Source organism: Silurus aristotelis (genome assembly GCF_946808225.1).
Source record: "Silurus aristotelis genome assembly, chromosome: 16".
NCBI lineage: Eukaryota > Metazoa > Chordata > Actinopteri > Siluriformes > Siluridae > Silurus > Silurus aristotelis.
Genome location: NC_139589.1, coordinates 13,413,543 through 13,431,011, shown reverse-complemented (window position 1 = coordinate 13,431,011; position 17,469 = coordinate 13,413,543). Strand labels below are relative to the sequence as shown.

Genomic DNA, 17,469 nt, shown 5'->3' with positions numbered 1-17,469 from the left:
GTCGCATCTTCCTCTTTATGATGCGCCAAATGTTTTCTATGGGTGTAAGATCTGGACTGCAGGCTGGCCATTTCACTACCCGGATCCTTCTTCTACGCAGCCATGATGTTGTAATTGATGCAGTATGTGGTCTGGCATTGTCATGTTGGAAAATGCAAGGTCTTCTCTGAAAGAGACGACGTCTGGATTGTGAGCAAATGTTGTTCTAGAACTTGGATATACCTTTCAGCATTTATGGTGCCTTTCCAGATGTGTAAGCTGCCCATGCCACACGCACTCATGCAACCCCATACCATCAGAGTATTTTATGGAGGCTTCTGAACTTTGCACCGATAACAACTCGGGTTGTCCTTATCCTCTTTAGTCTGGATGACATGGCGACCCAGTTTTCCCAAAATAACTTCAAATTTTGATTCGTCTGACCACAGAACAGTTTTCCACGTTGCCACAGTCCATTTTAAATGAGCCTTGGCCCAGAGACAATGCCTGCGCTTCTGGATCATGTTTAGATATGGCTTCTATTTTGACCTATAGAGTTTTATCCGGCAACGGCGAATGGCAGGGTGGATTGTGTTCACCGACAATGTTTTCTGGAAGTATTCCTGAGCCCATGTTGTGATTTCCATTACAGTAGCATTCCTGTATGTGATGCAGTGCCGTCTAAGGGCCCGAAGATCACGGGCATCCAGTATGGATTTCCGGCCTTGACCCTTATGCACAGAGATTGTTCCAGATTCTCTGAATCTTTGGATGATATTATGCACTGTAGATGATGATAACTTTAAACTCTTTGCAATTTTTTGCAATATTTGGCATTACATTTCAAAATGTCTCACTTTCAACATTTGATATGTTATCTTTATTCTATTGTGAATAAAATATAAGTTTATGAGATTTGTAAATTATTGCATTCCTTATTCACATTTTGTACAGTGTCCCAATGAAATCGGGTTTGTATATATATATATATATATATATATATATATATATATATATATATATATATATATATATATATATATATATACACAGTGAAACCCACTTATCTCGACCTCGGTTAACTCGACAACCCTATTAAGTCGACGTTTTTTGAAATGGAACCGCCTTTGGGAAGAAAAGCGCAGCCGTTGAGAGAGTGCCGGTGGGAAGACACGTACCGGGATACGCATGCGCGATAACAACGACCGCCGTGAACCAACATATACCAACAATAACGGACAGTGAGAGTGTGGAAGTTTAAATAGGAGCTGGTGATGATGCTAAACGAGCACCAGATGTGCGCGATTGAAGCCGGGAGCTTCAGAGAAAGCGGGCGAGAAAGCACCTGCACGCTGAAGGGGGCCGAAGGGGGCGTGGCAGTTGGATTCCTGACAGTTAACAAACATGTACTGTATGTATTTTTATAGCATGTCTTCATCAAACAAATCGCGGCAACGCTGTTGTGTAAAAAACTCTTCAAAAACACGTGCATGCACATTCTCATTTATTAACGCACATCATGTATATAAAGAAATTTCAAGCACGTTAATATATTGCCGCCATATTGATTTTCGTTTATCTCGATCATCGGTTATCTCGATGCTTTTTGGCACCCCCCTAGGACATCGACATAACCGGGTTCCACTGTATATATAATATAGTTGCTGTGTAAGATGTTCAGAATACTAGAATAATAGAACAGAAATACTAATGTACTAGAATGAGTACATTCATTTAAAGTAATCAGAGCTGCTGTTAAATTATTCAACACCTTCTGAGCAACCAGTATTCAAAAAACAACAGTGCTGTGCTACAAACACTTTATAACATAATCAAACAATATGCATTTGTCCACATAACTTTGGGATGCTGAATGGTAATCTAAAGCCTTATTTTCTTATAATTAAAGCATAAGCATAATCTTAATTAAATCTTAGCCCTTTAATAAAAGAGAATGAAGAAGACGTAAAATATTATACTAATACTGCATCTTAGGCATTTTTTTGTGAAGGCTAAATCTTTAATCGCTTTCTCAGCTGCTTTGGAGCATTTCTTCGAATCACCCTTAATATTTGCAAACCAGCAAGTGCATTCTCAAAACAATTTGTACAAACAGCACAATACATTGTATTTATTGCAAAAGCCTGTACTTTATCAAAATCCTTAGTTCATCTCTCAAAAGTAAGTATTTGTTTTAATTAACATATCATTCCCATCAGAATGTAAAGTCCCTTTGTCATTGTTCACAAACAAGATCATCAAAATTGTCAGTATGATGGTGCAGTTGCAGTATTTCTACGGTTTGGGTTACAGTGATTGGAAATGCACATAATTTGAATTCCTACTGTATGGTATATATGAATTTTATCAGCACAAATGTATTTATTTGATTGCATATTTAATTTATATTGAATGATAAAGAGTCACACTTTTACTGTACTTCAATAGTGTCTGTTCCTTTTTTAGTTGTTCATCCATTTCCAGAAATTGTAATTCTGTGTTTTGCTCTTTTGCCAAATGAAGATTTACAGGATTCACCTTTGACCTGTTTTAGAGAACTAGTTGATTAATGATTGATCTGATGCCGTACACTCTCCTTCATTAGTGCAATTCAAGACTAATCTACACAATTCTTAAATTCAAGAAACATTTACCAAAAAAACAGTGGATTAGAAATTTTAGATGACAGATTCTGACAACTGGCTTAACCATTTTGCATTCAATGGCTTATGCAATGAACTGATGCCGAGATGTTTTGGGGGTTAAGACTATTTAGGTGAAGCCAGAATAATATATTTTGTTTAACATGACATAAACAACTAATAATTTAGAAAACAATAGACACTTGTACAGAATCAATTAAATGAATGTACTAAAGCATTCAAAATTTCATCAGAGCAACATGAAATGTTTTTATGATGAGCAGAAGTGTCTAAATGATGTGGAGGTTGAACAAGGTGTTTTGAGAATATCATTTCTGAACTGAGTAACGTTTCAAAGCAAGTGAGAAAAACTGTAAATTGTGGGCTAAAAAAAACAGGTGTGTGAACGCTATTCCACCTAGCAATCAGCCTCAAGGGGGCACAAGCACATAACTCAGCTTACACTCCTGAATACGTCATGAGAATACTGTGTGTTTGGTAACATCATCCTGTTGATGCTGTTTTAACAATGGGGCCACCAGTGTTTCTCAGAGTGGAACAACAAACAAGAAGGTGAAGATGTGGAAGCAGCACACCAGCGGAAATATATACGGAAGAAATACAAATCTTTTTTTTTTTTTTGTGTTCATTATGCATGTTCCTTAAGGGGAAAATAAGCTATATACAACATAGTTTTTTTTGTTTTGTTTTTTTTCTGTAGATGCATGTTTCACATTCCATTTCTAGATACAGATAAAGTTTATGGCTATTTTTATCTCAGACATATAAAGTGTCTTTAAAATTTTATTTTCGGAGAGTAAAACGATGGTGGATGCACACCCCTCGTAAATCAATCTGTATTCTTGAAGCGTCACTGAAGGAGCTCTCCACAGACCCAGACTGATTGCTCCCAGTATATACCAATCACTTCAGCTGTCCAAAGTGACTCTTGGATGAGCTGATACAATTGCAATGCTTCAGTCTTTAACATTTCCACTCGGATCAGATGAGAAACTTTGATACAAGTCTTGTTTAAGTAGAGGAAAATTGTTTAAACATAAATAAATGAATAAAAAAATTATTCATCATACTATCATATGTATATCAAATGTAAAATTCATGACCAAAAATTTACATAAATGTTTACCTCAGAGATTCTCACTATTTTTGTAACCACGGATAAATAAAATCCACACACCCCTTCAGCACAGATTTATTTCATAAAGAGTATATCATTATTTATAAATAATGTACATTAATAGTATGTCTAATTATAGTAGCTATAGAGCTTTTTTTTAATTATTATTTCTAAACCTTCCAAAAACAGAACACATTAGTTTCAAGTTCAGTTTCAGGTTCATTACTTACAGCCCTAAGTGTCCACATGACCAGATAAATACCCTAATAACTAGAAGTCAATAATAAATATAGTAACCTTAGATGGTGGGTTGGGTTTTCATCCTTCTAACTAAATAAAATGAAAATGGTCACGCTTATCAGACCCATTCACTTTGAAGACCACTGCTTTAAATGCCTTTATGTTTGATATTTTGGAAAATATCAGCTGGGGTTCATAATAATCTATTTACATTCAAAGTTGTTTTATTATAATTTATATCATTACCGGGTTTCCAAAGCAAGTTGGGTCCAAGCAAGGGGGAATGGTGGCAAATTAAGAGATGGAAAATATTCAGTTTGGCTACATGGAGAAGTCCCACTGTGTCCCAAAGTGTATCAACAAGTCTACGTGGTATCACTGAGGAACTGGTGGTTTAAGGATATTTCCTTTTTTTAAGTGAGAAAGACATGTTTTATATTTGCTACATTAGCCTAAATCCAGTACAAGACCAAATAATCTAAATTTAAATATCAAACATAAACTATATTGCCAAAAGTATTGCTTCACCTGACCTTTCCTGCTATATGTGGTTCTTTTAAAAATATTACCACAAAGCTGGAGAGACATAATTTTATAGGATGCCTTTACAACGTATTTATATTCACAATAATAACATTTTCCTTTTACTTGAACTTGGAAACCCAAACCTGTTCCAGCCTGGCAATGCCCCTGTCCACAAAGTGACCTCCTTGAAGATATGGTTTACATGATTTGGAAAGGAAGATCTTGAGTGGCCTGATATAGAGCTCTGATCTCATACCTACTACACCAAGGCCTCCTCACCTACATCAGTACCTGCCTTTCGTAATACCCTTGTGACTGATGAACACAAATATCTATAAGCACACTCCAAAGGCTAGTGGAACATCTTCCCAGAAGAGTGGAGGGAATTATAACAGCAAATTGGGACTAAATGTGGAATGCAATGCTCAAAAATCACATACAATACTTATGACCAGGTGACCCAATACTTTTGGCAATTAAGTGTATCTCAGATGACTGAATAGGTTTTATTTTTCAATAAAAAATTAAATTGTAAATAGCTGAGTTTCCTCGAATACATCTACTGTAACAGTAAATTTTAAATGTCTAAGTTGAGTTTTCCCACTAAACCACTTCTCTAACATCTAGCACTTTAAATAGTTTAAATAGTTCTCTTTCTGATTCTGCTCATTCAAGAAAATACACTGGACAGTGCCAGGTGCTATGATCCACTGAAACTGAACTACCTGTCAACACTGGTCTCTTGTAGGCGGTTGTTCATGATGGCGAATGCTCCCACTCCAACAGAAAAGCCGTTCTGCCGAACATGGCTCTGTCTTGGGTTTCCATGGGCGGTCTCTGAGAGCTGCTTTTGCAGAATGGCAAGAGAAACCTTGTTGGCCATAAAGTCATTGACAGAGATCATTTCTCCTGAGAGTCTATGACCTGTGAGATAACCTCCATCTGGGCCCAGGCCAGGATCAGTCTCACTATCGCACACTGTTTCCACTGATGCATTAGTGAAGCGCTGCTTCCGTGCCACCTCATTAGCAGGGGCTGGGTGTACAGCATTGCGCTTTTGTGCCCTTTGCCGTGGGTTTCCAGTTATAGGGTGCTGGCTGCGCCACGGGCAGGGGAGGCAGCAACAGCAGCATGCTGAGCCTTGCCTTCTGTAGGTACGTCCTCGGCATGGGCATTGTACCCTGCTGCTGTCCATTTTTGCCAAGATCCAGTTTAGGGTCTGCTTTATAATGATGGAAATTACATTAAAGAGTGAGTAGATGCAGCAGACACCCATGAGTATAAAAAGACAGTTCCCCAGTCTGTAAGCTTCCTGTGCCTTGTAGCTCTCCCTCTGACTACTTACTAAGTCTCCGAAGCCAATGGTGCTGAAGGCCACAAAGCAGAAATAAAGTGAATCAAAGTAATCCCAGTCTTCCATAGACGAGTACAGTGCTGAGGCGCAGCAGGCAATCAGTAGTGCCGCAACCCCCAGTATGAGCATCACGTAGTAGACAGAGGGCTTCCAGCCTTCTAAACTATCATCCTCACAGCGAGCCTCCTCTCCACCCACGCCAGCACGCCGCAACTGCCTCTCGTGACACCAGCGCATTATGTATGCCAACATGGTGATGATGCGCTCAAGGAAGAGGTTGAAGAACAGAATTGTCGCAGCACAACCAATGAGTCCATAGAATATCAGAAACACTTTGCCACCTATTGTCACAGGGGTGGTCATGCCAAATCCTGCAAATAAGCAAAGAATCAGGATAACATGTCAACTGTTGCACTTTCTGCTGCCTATAAGATAAATTTTAATTTATAATCAAAGTTTAATAGGTCTCAGCTCCACCCTCAGTCACACTCCTTACTTATCAGTTGCCTTTTATAGAAAAATCTAAATCTATTGCACCTTAAAATGTGTAATTGTTCAGCTTGGCCTTGGTGTTAATTTCATTACCCTTATAAAAAATTAATAGGCATTAATAGTGTGAGATTCAAACTGACCTATTGTGGAAACTACGGTACCGACAAAGTAGAACGCCCCAGAGAAGTCCCAGCGAGGTCTCAGAGCATCCACACGGATGCCTGTGGCGAAGGCCTCCTCATAATGTCTCAGCAAAGCCTGTAGGCTCTCAACCCTTAGCTTGTGCTGCAGGGTGAAGTTAGCCAGCTGTTCCTCCCAACGCTGGTGTGCCTGCAACTCGGATGGACGCTCAAGGGCAGAGAACACCAGCGCTCCACAGAAGAGGTACAGCAGGATGAACGCCGCCAACAGACCGAAGCGAGCATTGTCCTCATTCAAGTGCAGTGGAAAGCAACAGCTGCGCCTGGCATCCGGTCTGCGAGGCATGGCTCAAGCACCAGCAGGAAATGACACGGACATGCAAACATACAAAGCCACAAAGCCAGCATACATATGCACACTCACACATGTAAAAAGGCGCACCAGAGACTAGTCTACATGAATGAGCTGTAAATAAATCTAGACTCTCCAGTCCGTATTCCTATTCTTCAGTGAGGCAGTAACAGAATACTATCAGTTCCTGAGGCTTCACGAGATGCCGTTCTGCAGAGTGTGGAACATTAGGCTGCAGACCAAATCCTGATTGCTATCTCCTGCCATGGCAGTGCCCAGTTTTTATGCATTCCACTTTGGGAGACTGTAATGATTTCTTGATGAACTGTCCACTTCCTGCACTTTTTACCTGCAAGAAAAAGATCAGGGACAGGAGGGTCTCCTATGTAGTGACGTCATAAATCACTTAAGAAGAGCAGGATTGTTAGTTATTTATTATTATTTGTAATTATTATTATTTTTTTTTACAATAAGATCCTAGTTCATTAAGTAGGTTTATTAATAATGTACGATATTGCTCTACGCGTGACAAAATCATGTGTCTATGAAGTCTAATATCTTTTAAATTTGTATTCAATAGATAGAAATTGTTTAATAATAAACTTTTCAATCTGCATCTGCGTTTTTAAAGACGTAAGGCAACAGATTGCACCTACCAGATCACCGATTTATTGTAGGAATGTGAGGATTTTCGCAGTAAAAATCATCTGGCAATCCGCGTATTTCAGCAGTCAGTTTTAAAAGAAGAAACATTTTCCCGTTTCATTGTGTCTACATGAGTCTTGACATCTGTGTATCGTCTCACTAAATGGGACTGAAGTGGAGGACAGCGGCACAAGTGCGCGCCAAGGCAGGGTTGCCAAATACGTTCACTGTTTTTAAACAGAATAGTTTAAAAACCTCCAAATAATTTTTAGTAAAATACGTTTTATTAGTGGCTTCTTATAAGAGAAAAAAAAGTACGTTTTGTTTAAATGATTCACACGACTCATTGTTGCCTAATTTATGTTTCATAAAACCTATAAATCTTTGTTGGTTTGTTTATTTATTATTTTAATTTATCCATGAACATATTATAAAGGGTTCACCTCGCTTTGTGCCAGTCCGGACAAAAATCTTCTCACCCGCAATCAAGATATAATCAGCACAAGAATGAATAATAAATAATCAATCTGGCAACCAGGCTCAAGTGAACGGCAATTTATCCCAGAGGGGTCGGAGTGAGGGATGAAACTTCACTGCAACTGGCACTCTATATTCACAATTTCCCTTGACAACTAATGACAGGACTGCAATGCCACATAAAATGTAAAAGTAAAAATTATCTTCTTTATTATTATATATATTTAAAGAAGTTTGGACTTCTGTAGTGGTTTTTCTTTATTTTTATTATTTTCAAAATTATACATTAATACTGAAGACATCCAAACTATAAAAGAACATGCATGGAATTATGTAGTAACAAAAAAGTGATAAACATATATATTTTACATTGTCAATACTTTAATGACATCCTCTTGGCATTCTCTCATCAGATTAACTGGGTAGTTACCTGGAATGGTTTTCAATTCACAGCTGTGCCTTTTCAAGAGATTATTTGTGACATTTTTTCTTATTGTGCTTTAGATCATTAGTTGTCTCGTGGACCGTCCCAGGAAACTAATACCAAGACTACCTTTGCTGCAGCGGCTAGGTTTATTTGAATTACCAGCCTCAGGAACTGGCAATTTACAGCACCTCGAATTAGAACCCACATGACTGCTTCTCAGAGTTCATTCTGCAAACACATTTCTACATCCACTGTTAAGAGGAGACTGAATAAGGCAGGCCTTCATGGTTCAATTGCGGCAAAGAAACCATTATTTCGAAAGGATAACAAGCAGAAGATACTTGCTTGCAAAGTAACACAGAGAATAGATATTAGATCAGTGGAAAATTGTCCTTTGATCGGATGAGTCTTAATTTGTGATTTTTGCTTCTTACTGCCAAATCTTTGTAATATGTAGAGTGGATGAATGGACGGGTTCTGGATATGTGGTTCCAACTGTGAAACATGAATAAAGAGGTGTGATGGTGTAGGGGTCCATTGCTGGTGACACTATTGGTGACTTAGTGAAAATAAAGGAGACACTTAACCAGTATGTTTTTGCAGTGACATGCCATTTCATCTGTTTTTTTCAACAGGAAAATGACCCCAAACACACCTTTAGGTTATGTAAGCTATTTGTTAAAAAAACAACAACAACACAGAAACAATTGAATTTAACAATTAAGAAAAACCAGAAAATAATAAGGTGTTGACTGGTAGTTCTGTGGATGAGTCCACTTAGTAATCAATAAGATGGATTTGGACTGTCATTAATAAATACAATATGTTACAGTGGCTTAGAGCTACATTTGCCATGAACAGTTAATTATCTTACCTACGAGTCACCCAGATACAGATGGGTTCCTCAAGGTTCTTCTTAATGTCATCTCAGGAAGATTTTCGCACTGTCACCATTGGTTTGCTCTTTAAGAATAACCTGGAAAGGACAAATTTATGAATTTACAATTTATACTCATTCTGTTTATCTGAATTTGCTTTGTGACTGTTGTGTTGTTACAAATAAAAACAAGTTGAATTCAATTAGACTTCACAATTTTTGCAGAATTTGCAGAAACCTATTTAGTAATTGCTTTGTTACGTTTCCCCTCGGTGCACTGACATAAAGTCATTGATTTTTTTCACGTTTCCAGGCTGAGAAAACCCCAATTGGTGGTGAGGGACTGCTGATGCATGTCTATTGTGGTCAGACAGTAGACTAGCAGGGACTGCGCGGCTTTGTTCTCTCTGACCAGTCACACATTGCCTTTCATCTTGAGCTCGAGCAGCTCATAAGATACTATCCGTCATTAGAGAACTGTCCATTGCCTCTAAGTGCCCAGGTGCAGCTGAGGCTCTATATCAAAGAGTTTACTATTCTAAGCTTGTTGTTTCCATCTTGTAGGGCATACTTTTTTAAATAATTTCTTGCTATCACTGTCAAACTGCAGACACATTTCCAATCATTGAAAAAGCACTGTGGATAATCAGCTGTTTGGGCTGAGCGCTCAACACTGCCTTTAAAGTCATCAAGGGATCTGAGATGTGCATCTGCATAATGGGATTCATTGCAGGTGCTGTTTGATGAATACAATGATGAAGCAAAGCTTATTACAGACTCTCCCTGATTCTTATTTCTCTCCCTTCCTACACCACCTGTTTTTTTTCCTGTCCTTTAATTTACATCTTATATATATATATATATATATATATATATATATATATATATATATATATATATATATATATATATATATATATATATATATATACAGTGAGGAAAATAAGTATTTGAACACCCTGCTATTTTGCAAGTTCTTCCACTTAGAAATCATGGAGGGGTCTGAAATTGTCATCGTAGGTGCATGTCCACTGTGAGAGACATAATCTAAAAAAAAAAAATCCAGAAATCACAATGTATGATTTTTAAACTATTTATTTGTATGATACAGCTGCAAATAAGTATTTGAACACCTGAGAAAGTCAATGTTAATATTTGGTACAGTAGCCTTTGGTTGCAATTACAGAGGTCAAATGTTTCCTGTAGTTTTTCACCAGGTTTGCACACACTGCAGGAGGGATTTTGGCCCACTCCTCCAAACAGATCTTCTCTAGATCAGTCAGGTTTCTGGCCTGTCTCTGAGAAACACGGAGTTTGAGCTCCCTCCAAAGATTCTCTATTGGGTTTAGGTCTGGAGACTGGCTAGGCCACACCAGAACCTTGATATGCTTCTTACAGAGCCACTCCTTGGTTATCCTGGCTGTGTGCTTCGGGTCATTGTCATGTTGGAAGACCCAGCCTCGACCCATCTTCAATGCTCTAACTGAGGGAAGGAGGTTGTTTCCCAAAATCTCGCTATACATGGCCCCGGTCATCCTCTCCTTAAAACAGTGCAATCGCCCTGTCCTATGTGCAGAAAAACACCCCCAAAGCATGATGCTACCACACCCATACTTCACAGTAGGGATGGTGTTCTTGGGATGGTACCCATCATTCTTCTTCCTCCAAACACGTTTAGTGGAATTATGACCCAAAAGTTCTATTATGGTCTTATCTGACCACATGGCTTTCTCCCATGACTCCTCTGGATCATCCAAATGGTCATTGGCAAACTTAAGACGTGCCCGGACATGTGCTGGTTTAAGCAGGGGAACCTTCCATGCCATGCATGATTTCAAACCATGAGGTCTTAGTGTATTACCAACAGTAACCTTGGAAACGGTAGTCCCAGATCTTTTCAGGTCATTGACCAGCTCCTCCCGTGTAGTTCTGGGCTGATTTCTCACCTTCCTTAGGATCATTGAGACCCCACGAGGTGAGATCTTGCATGGAGCCCCAGTCCGAGGGAGATTGACAGTCATGTTTAGCTTCTTCTATTTTCTAATGATTGCTCCAACAGTGGACCTTTTTTCACCAAGCTGCTTGGCAATTTTCCCGTAGCCCTTTCCAGCCTTGTGGAGGTGTACAATTTTGTCTCTTGTGTCTTTGGACAGCTCTTTGGTCTTGGCCATGTTAGTAGTTGGATTTTTACTGATTGTATGGGGTGGACATGTGTCTTTATGCAGCTAACGACCTCAAACAGGTGCATCTAATTTAGGATAATAAATGTAGTGGAGGTGGACATTTAAAAAGGCAGACTAACAGGTCTTTGAGGGTCAGAATTCTAGCTGATAGACAGGTGTTCAAAAAACTTTGTATTGCAGCCCTAATAATAACTTGTGTGTATGTATGTGCTATAATTAAAATTTAATCAACAACATGGTGTGATATGGCTTGACACAAAGTGAGGTTGTTGTTAGCACATGACGTTTATTACTGAAAAACCATAGTAAATGTTTGTGACAAAAACTGGGTCAAGCTCAAAATTTAAAAATTATTCATCTTTTAATGGCTTTAACTACAAATTGGCAAGAATTAAACATATAGATCTGAGCATATACTAGATATGCATCACTTTTCCTTTTGATTTATTAAAATGTTTAAGCCTTGCTGGTAGAAAAGGGTCCATTATTTTTACATTAATTCTTAGTGGCTTCAAACAGTTGATGAGTAGTGATGAGGAATATTTTGTGAATCAAAATTAGAAGGGTTCCCTTTTTGAGGTTGCTTCCTCTGTAGGTTATTTCCTAATATCATCTCGAGGAGTTTTCCTTGCCACTGTCCCACTAGCACACTCAATATGGATAATAGTATTGGAACTAAGTAATTAATTATTGTATATTATTAATCTTTTTATCCTTCAAAGCTAATTTGTGCCATCATCCATTGTTAAACGTGCTATACATATTAAATTTAATTCAATCTTATTTAAATAGCACCTTTAACAATGGACATTTTCCCAAGCAGCTTTACAGAGATAAGTGGTTTATAAAATTACAATATATGCATTACTGCATATAACCTTATGCCTAATGAGCATGTCATCGGCAACAGTGACAAGAACTCCCTAAGATGGTATGAGGAAAAAACCTTGAGAGGAATAAGGCTCAGACAGGAACTCATCAATGTCCATTTATTACAGCTAATGTTGAGTTGTGCTGTTCAATGAACTGTTCGTGCCAACTGCAGTCCCAAGTCATTGGAGCAGATCATTTGCATTAATTACAATCCGAAAATATCCTCATAATTTCTTGAGTTGCTCGTGACTTCTTAGATCTTTAGGCTGTTCATATGGAACCATCCTCAACTTCACTGAATAGTCTGCAATTACAAAGTGTTCTCTTTAATCATTTTAAATTGTAATTTAATAGATTTTGATAAACCATAAACATTAATTTTCATTCAACTATCTCTTCTCAGATTTATGAGACAAAAGGTTGCATGTTAGTAAAGCATATATTTTCCTTGTTCTGCTTTCCTATTGTTTTCCTACTGCTTTCCTATCCTAAACTCTAGAATTGGAAAATTCTTCCATTAATGTTCAATGAAAACAAAAAAATGTTCAACGTCCTCTGTACAAGTCCCTGTTAACAAGCAGTTGCTATAAAAACAACAACGTATTAGAGCAAGCTAAATGTGATTTGCAGATGCACTGGTTTCAGAACAGCTGTCAAAAAAACACTCAACAAACCAGTCAGAATCCAGACTTTATTCAGTTTATTAATGTTTGTGTAAATATAACAATTATATTAAGTTTAAACAAATTATGACATTCAAATAGAAATCTCAATTCGTGTAGAAAAACAAAACAAAACAAAAAACTTAAATTTATTAAAATCATAGGAAAATGTCACATCTAACTGGTTTAAGGCAGGATGAGGAGAACAGACAGAAGTGACATCATCTGTGTTCAGAAAAGAGGTGAAGAGTCTAAAGCCTGCACTCTAGAGGCAAACAGGAGCACGTTCTTCTCCACCTCAGCATTCAGTTGCTGCTGAGAAGCTCTAGGGTTCCTCTTAACAAAATCTGCCACACTCTGGATGCATTCATTCTGTCAAGACATATGATTCAAAGTTAATATTGCTCAATATCAGACATTGGTGAGTCTGGGAAAATAGGCTTTTTCAGGCCTTTATAAAATGTTTATTTTTTTTTACACATTAAAATGACTTCAAGTGCACATTTGAATGTGTAATATTTCACTGCTGCTTTGCAAAAATCATTGGAGTTAATATGGAGCAAGTGGCAGGCAAATGTTAGTGTGTTGTAAGATATAAGACCGAAATACAGGCAAATACAGATCATTACTGAAGGCGGACAGGACACATCATTTGTGGTCATTTCCAATTTTCAAATTTTATATATATATATATATAAACTGGTTTACCTAATGTTGGGTTTAGTTTATGCACTATTATCTGTTAAATAACAGCAACTCTAATTTTCATTTTTAACAGTATCACACACCTATAATATGTACTCGTTTTTCCATTTTATTAAATACTCAAATAAAATCGGCACCATTGTGATACTAAGCATTGTTTTCATGTCAATACTGACCTGAAGCTCTAGACAGAAAATACACTATATGGGCAAATGTATTGGGACACCATTCTTTCCCAGACATATATGGTCCTTTCCCAAACTCTTATCGCAAAACTGAAGGCACACACTTGTCAAGGGTGTCGTTAAATGCAGTAGCATGCAATTTTCCCTTTACTTGAACTAGGAGATCCAATCCTTATTCAGCATGACAATGCCCCTGTGCACAAAGCAAACTCCATTAAGATATGCTTTGCAAGGTTTGGAGTTCAAGATCTCCTGCTATAGAGCTCTGACCTCAACCCTACTGAACATCTTTTGGATGAATTGGGACACTGACTGCACCCCAGGCCTCCTCACCTCACCTACATCATTACCTGACTTTACTAACACCCTTGTGGCTGAATGGGATTAAATTTGGGACTAAATGTGGAATGTAATGTTTAAAAAGCATATACCAAACCTGACCAGGCGTCCACAAACTTTTGCCGATATAGTGTATTAGATTTTTCATGTGATCCATTAGTTAAAAATTTTGACTTATGATGTTCACAAAAATAACAATTATATTTGAACACTTAATGCTAAACCTGCTATAGTTACTATGATACTTCACACAAATCCGAGATTTGCTCTCACTATTATATAAAACACAGTATTTCTGTACCCATATACAGTGTAAAATGTTTGGAAACACCGTCTTTTTTTATTTTTGAGACGCATGCATGTTCTTTTTTGTTTATACAACAAACTAGGTAAAAGGCAAAACACGCAAGAACCGGACAGTTAAATACTGGAAGGAAGTTTTGTGGACAGATGAGTCCAAATTTGATATTTTTTTCTAACAGACGAACTTATGTAAGAGGAAAACAGGAGAAATTATCATCAGACTGCTTCACACCCACAGACAAACATGAAGATGGAAGCTTAATAGTTTGGGGTTGTTTTAGAGCAGGGATGGTCAGAGGTTTATTCCAGGTAGATCAAATGCTGAACCAACATGGCTACTATTTTGTACTTCAACACCAAGAAATTCTGTCTGGATTTCAGCTAATTAAAATCAACTTCGCCATGCAATAAGCATACATCCAAGCTTTATAAGTGTTATTTAGAGAGAAAAAAGTCGGCTGGTGTGTTAACTATCATGGAATGTCCTTCCCGGTCACTGCTCTGGGATGAACTGGATCACAACATCAAAAGGAAATATCTAACTAATGAATAGGACCTTCAGCCATTTTTAAAGGGAGCATGGTAAAGTATTCAGCTGAAAGTCTGGAGAAACGAACTGTCCAGATGCCAAGAGTGTGTAAAGTTGTTGTTCACACTAGTCAAAGATTTTTTCAATAAAAATAAAATCTATAAAATGTAAAAATGTTTTGGCCAAAGTAAATCTTCATAGCGTTAAATTATATAGTTCCAATTAAAATGAAAGAATATGCATGTGTCTCTCAAAAATGATAAAGCTTTTAAAAAGCCTTGTCTACATATATACTGTAATTCCCAGGCTATAAAGCGCACCCTTATATAAGCCGCACCCACTGAATTTTACAAATATTTTTATTTTGAACATTAAATAAGCCGCACCTGTCTAGAAGCCGCAGGTGTCTACAGTAATGAACTTTACACAGGTTTTAACGAAAGACACGTTACACACGGTGTAACGGGTGAAATATGTTGCGCTTCCTTTAGGAGCATAGCGGTATTTTGGGAATAGCATGCCACTGCATTTTTCCAGTATTACTGCGTGTGTTCAAGACAAGGAATATGTCCTTATTATTTTCTGATGCTCATTTCTAAGTTTCTTTGACTAACCCGTAACGCTGTTGCCAAGTATAATAAAAAAGCACGAGTTTTGGAAACCTGTCTGTGCTCATATGATTTGTTGCAACTGGAGTTAGCGAGCTCTCCCTTGACCCAGACTCAACGCGTTACAACGGCTTGTATCTAAACAGTAGCCGACCAGGAAAGTCATTGTTCACCGTCTTCCTCCTTCCTTTCACAACTATTTTTCTCGGGATTTTATCTTTTGGCATCGTCATGCTTTAAAAAAAACCTTTTTTTCTCCTGATGCCGTGCAGCTCAGAACACAGGTGAGGTGCGTTTTTTCGTTTCCGTTTGGAAATTTCATTGGTCTAATGTTATGAGGTTCAGTTTTTTGGCTTGAAGTTTGTGAAACCGGGAAAAACCCAGGAAAATTTCATAAATAAGCCGCTTCGTTGTTTAAACCGCGGGGTTCAAAACGTGGGAAGAAAGTAGCGGCTTATAGTCCGAAAAATACGGTAATGCTTTCTTTAACCATATTGATAGGGAGCGTAACACTGCCACCTCTGAGCTCGATCCAGAATACGTTCCTAAGCTCAGATCCGTGTAGAGTTTCACATGTTCTCCCCGTGTCTCTAAGGATTTCCTCTTTGTTCCTCCCACAGTATGACCAAGTGTGTGAATGTGTGCATGTTGTGTGTATTCTAGTGTTTTCTAGACAGAGCTCAAAATACATCACAAACCTGACCAGGATCAAGCACTAAGCAAAGTTGAATACATGAATGATCTTCATTTTTTTAGATAATATAAACTGCAATCAATAACAAGTTTGACAGAAACACCTCACCCTGTAAGCATCCACTTTGCTTTGACCTGTTAATCTATTAAAGACTTCTCGGACCACCTGAATGCCAGTAACCGCTGTGAGGAACTGTTTGCACTCCACACTGTCAGTTTTCAACCAGCCAAGCAGAGCTAACTGAATTTAACACACAAGGCACAGATTAACAGTTTAGAAAGCAGTATTATCAAAAGCATGCCATTTTCATCCTAACAGAATAACACAATTTATAGAAATGTTTGTAAATGTTTGTGTTGTGTTGTGTATATACTTGTATACTATAATGTGTCTATTCTTTTATATATTTGCATTTATTTAAATTTTTTCTTTGCTGCTGTAACAAAAACATTTCCCCACTGTGGGACGAATAAAGGTATATCTTATCTTAAATTGGTTTGAAAGAGGCAGATGTAGAGGACAGAATAGCATTGAGACGGATAATGCACTTTAGCGACCCCTAACGGTAGCAGCCGAAACCAGAAGAAGATAAAAATGTTTGTAACTATATGATTTTCATTGATTTATAATGAACATATATAAATAATTATTTCTTTACTTTATACACTTTATTATTATTTTAGCTAATATGAGCATTTGTATAAAAACAATTACTAAGTACCTCTCTCGGCCTCAACCTCAAATAAAGCAAACTGATGGATTTATTTTAATATATATTTATATCACTTATTGGATTTGAATGTTTTATTACACTGTATGGTTTTTATATAATCTATATTGTTAGCATTATTAGAATTGGACTAACCTGCTGAATTAACTGAGCGTCTCCCATCTCGCTGCTCGAGCTTGTTTTTGCCGACTCCGCCATTTTTGTCTGCCTGTGTTAATAGATTGATATCTAATAATTTAAAAAACTTACAGTAAAACTGAACAAATAATCATACAACGTTTTACTATCATTTATAACGTATGTTTTACAATCGCTTTGTTTCACTTCCTGTTTACAGTGCTTATTCTGTTGGATATTTAATGGCCTAGTT

The 17,469-nt window shown here is 37.5% G+C and overlaps 2 protein-coding genes across 4 annotated transcripts; both read right to left on the bottom strand.

Annotated features, from left to right (window-relative positions):
* Positions 1-17,469, bottom strand: LOC310739384 (uncharacterized protein). Of its 2 annotated transcripts, XM_083565317.1 has the most exons (4): positions 17,235-17,469; positions 16,478-16,609; positions 13,189-13,378; positions 1-11 (listed from the first exon to the last, which is right to left on the bottom strand). In XM_083565317.1, exons 1-3 carry the CDS (start codon positions 17,295-17,297, stop codon positions 13,238-13,240), a joined length of 336 nt encoding a protein of 111 aa, XP_083421443.1. In that variant the 5' UTR covers positions 17,298-17,469; the 3' UTR covers positions 1-11; positions 13,189-13,237. The 2 variants fall into 2 exon arrangements, with proteins under 2 accessions (XP_083421443.1, XP_083421442.1); XM_083565316.1 differs by lacking the exon at positions 1-11 and having other exon boundaries at positions 13,030-13,378; positions 17,235-17,468.
* On the bottom strand, positions 4,174-7,711 carry kcnk12l (potassium channel, subfamily K, member 12 like). 2 transcript variants are annotated; one of them, XM_083564292.1, is made up of 3 exons: positions 7,519-7,711; positions 6,511-7,211; positions 4,174-6,249 (listed from the first exon to the last, which is right to left on the bottom strand). In XM_083564292.1, exons 2-3 carry the CDS (start codon positions 6,854-6,856, stop codon positions 5,246-5,248), a joined length of 1,350 nt encoding a protein of 449 aa, XP_083420418.1. In that variant the 5' UTR covers positions 6,857-7,211; positions 7,519-7,711; the 3' UTR covers positions 4,174-5,245. The 2 variants fall into 2 exon arrangements, with proteins under 2 accessions (XP_083420418.1, XP_083420419.1); XM_083564293.1 differs by having other exon boundaries at positions 6,511-7,711.

What these genes read in the sequence shown, in the direction of transcription:
- kcnk12l (XM_083564293.1), bottom strand. Translation starts at nt 6,856, where the DNA reads ATGCCTCGCAGACCGGATGCCAGGCGCAGCTGTTGCTTTCCACTGCAC. An exon ending in TACCGTAGTTTCCACAATAG is followed by an intron (nt 6,250 to 6,510) that starts GTCAGTTTGAAT and finishes GCTTATTTGCAG; the next exon opens with GATTTGGCATGACCACCCCT.
- LOC310739384 (XM_083565317.1), bottom strand. Translation starts at nt 17,297, where the DNA reads ATGGCGGAGTCGGCAAAAACAAGCTCGAGCAGCGAGATGGGAGACGCT. An exon ending in ACGCTCAGTTAATTCAGCAG is followed by an intron (nt 16,610 to 17,234) that starts GTTAGTCCAATT and finishes TGTTAAATTCAG; the next exon opens with TTAGCTCTGCTTGGCTGGTT. An exon ending in GCAAAGTGGATGCTTACAGG is followed by an intron (nt 13,379 to 16,477) that starts GTGAGGTGTTTC and finishes ATGTCTTGACAG; the next exon opens with AATGAATGCATCCAGAGTGT.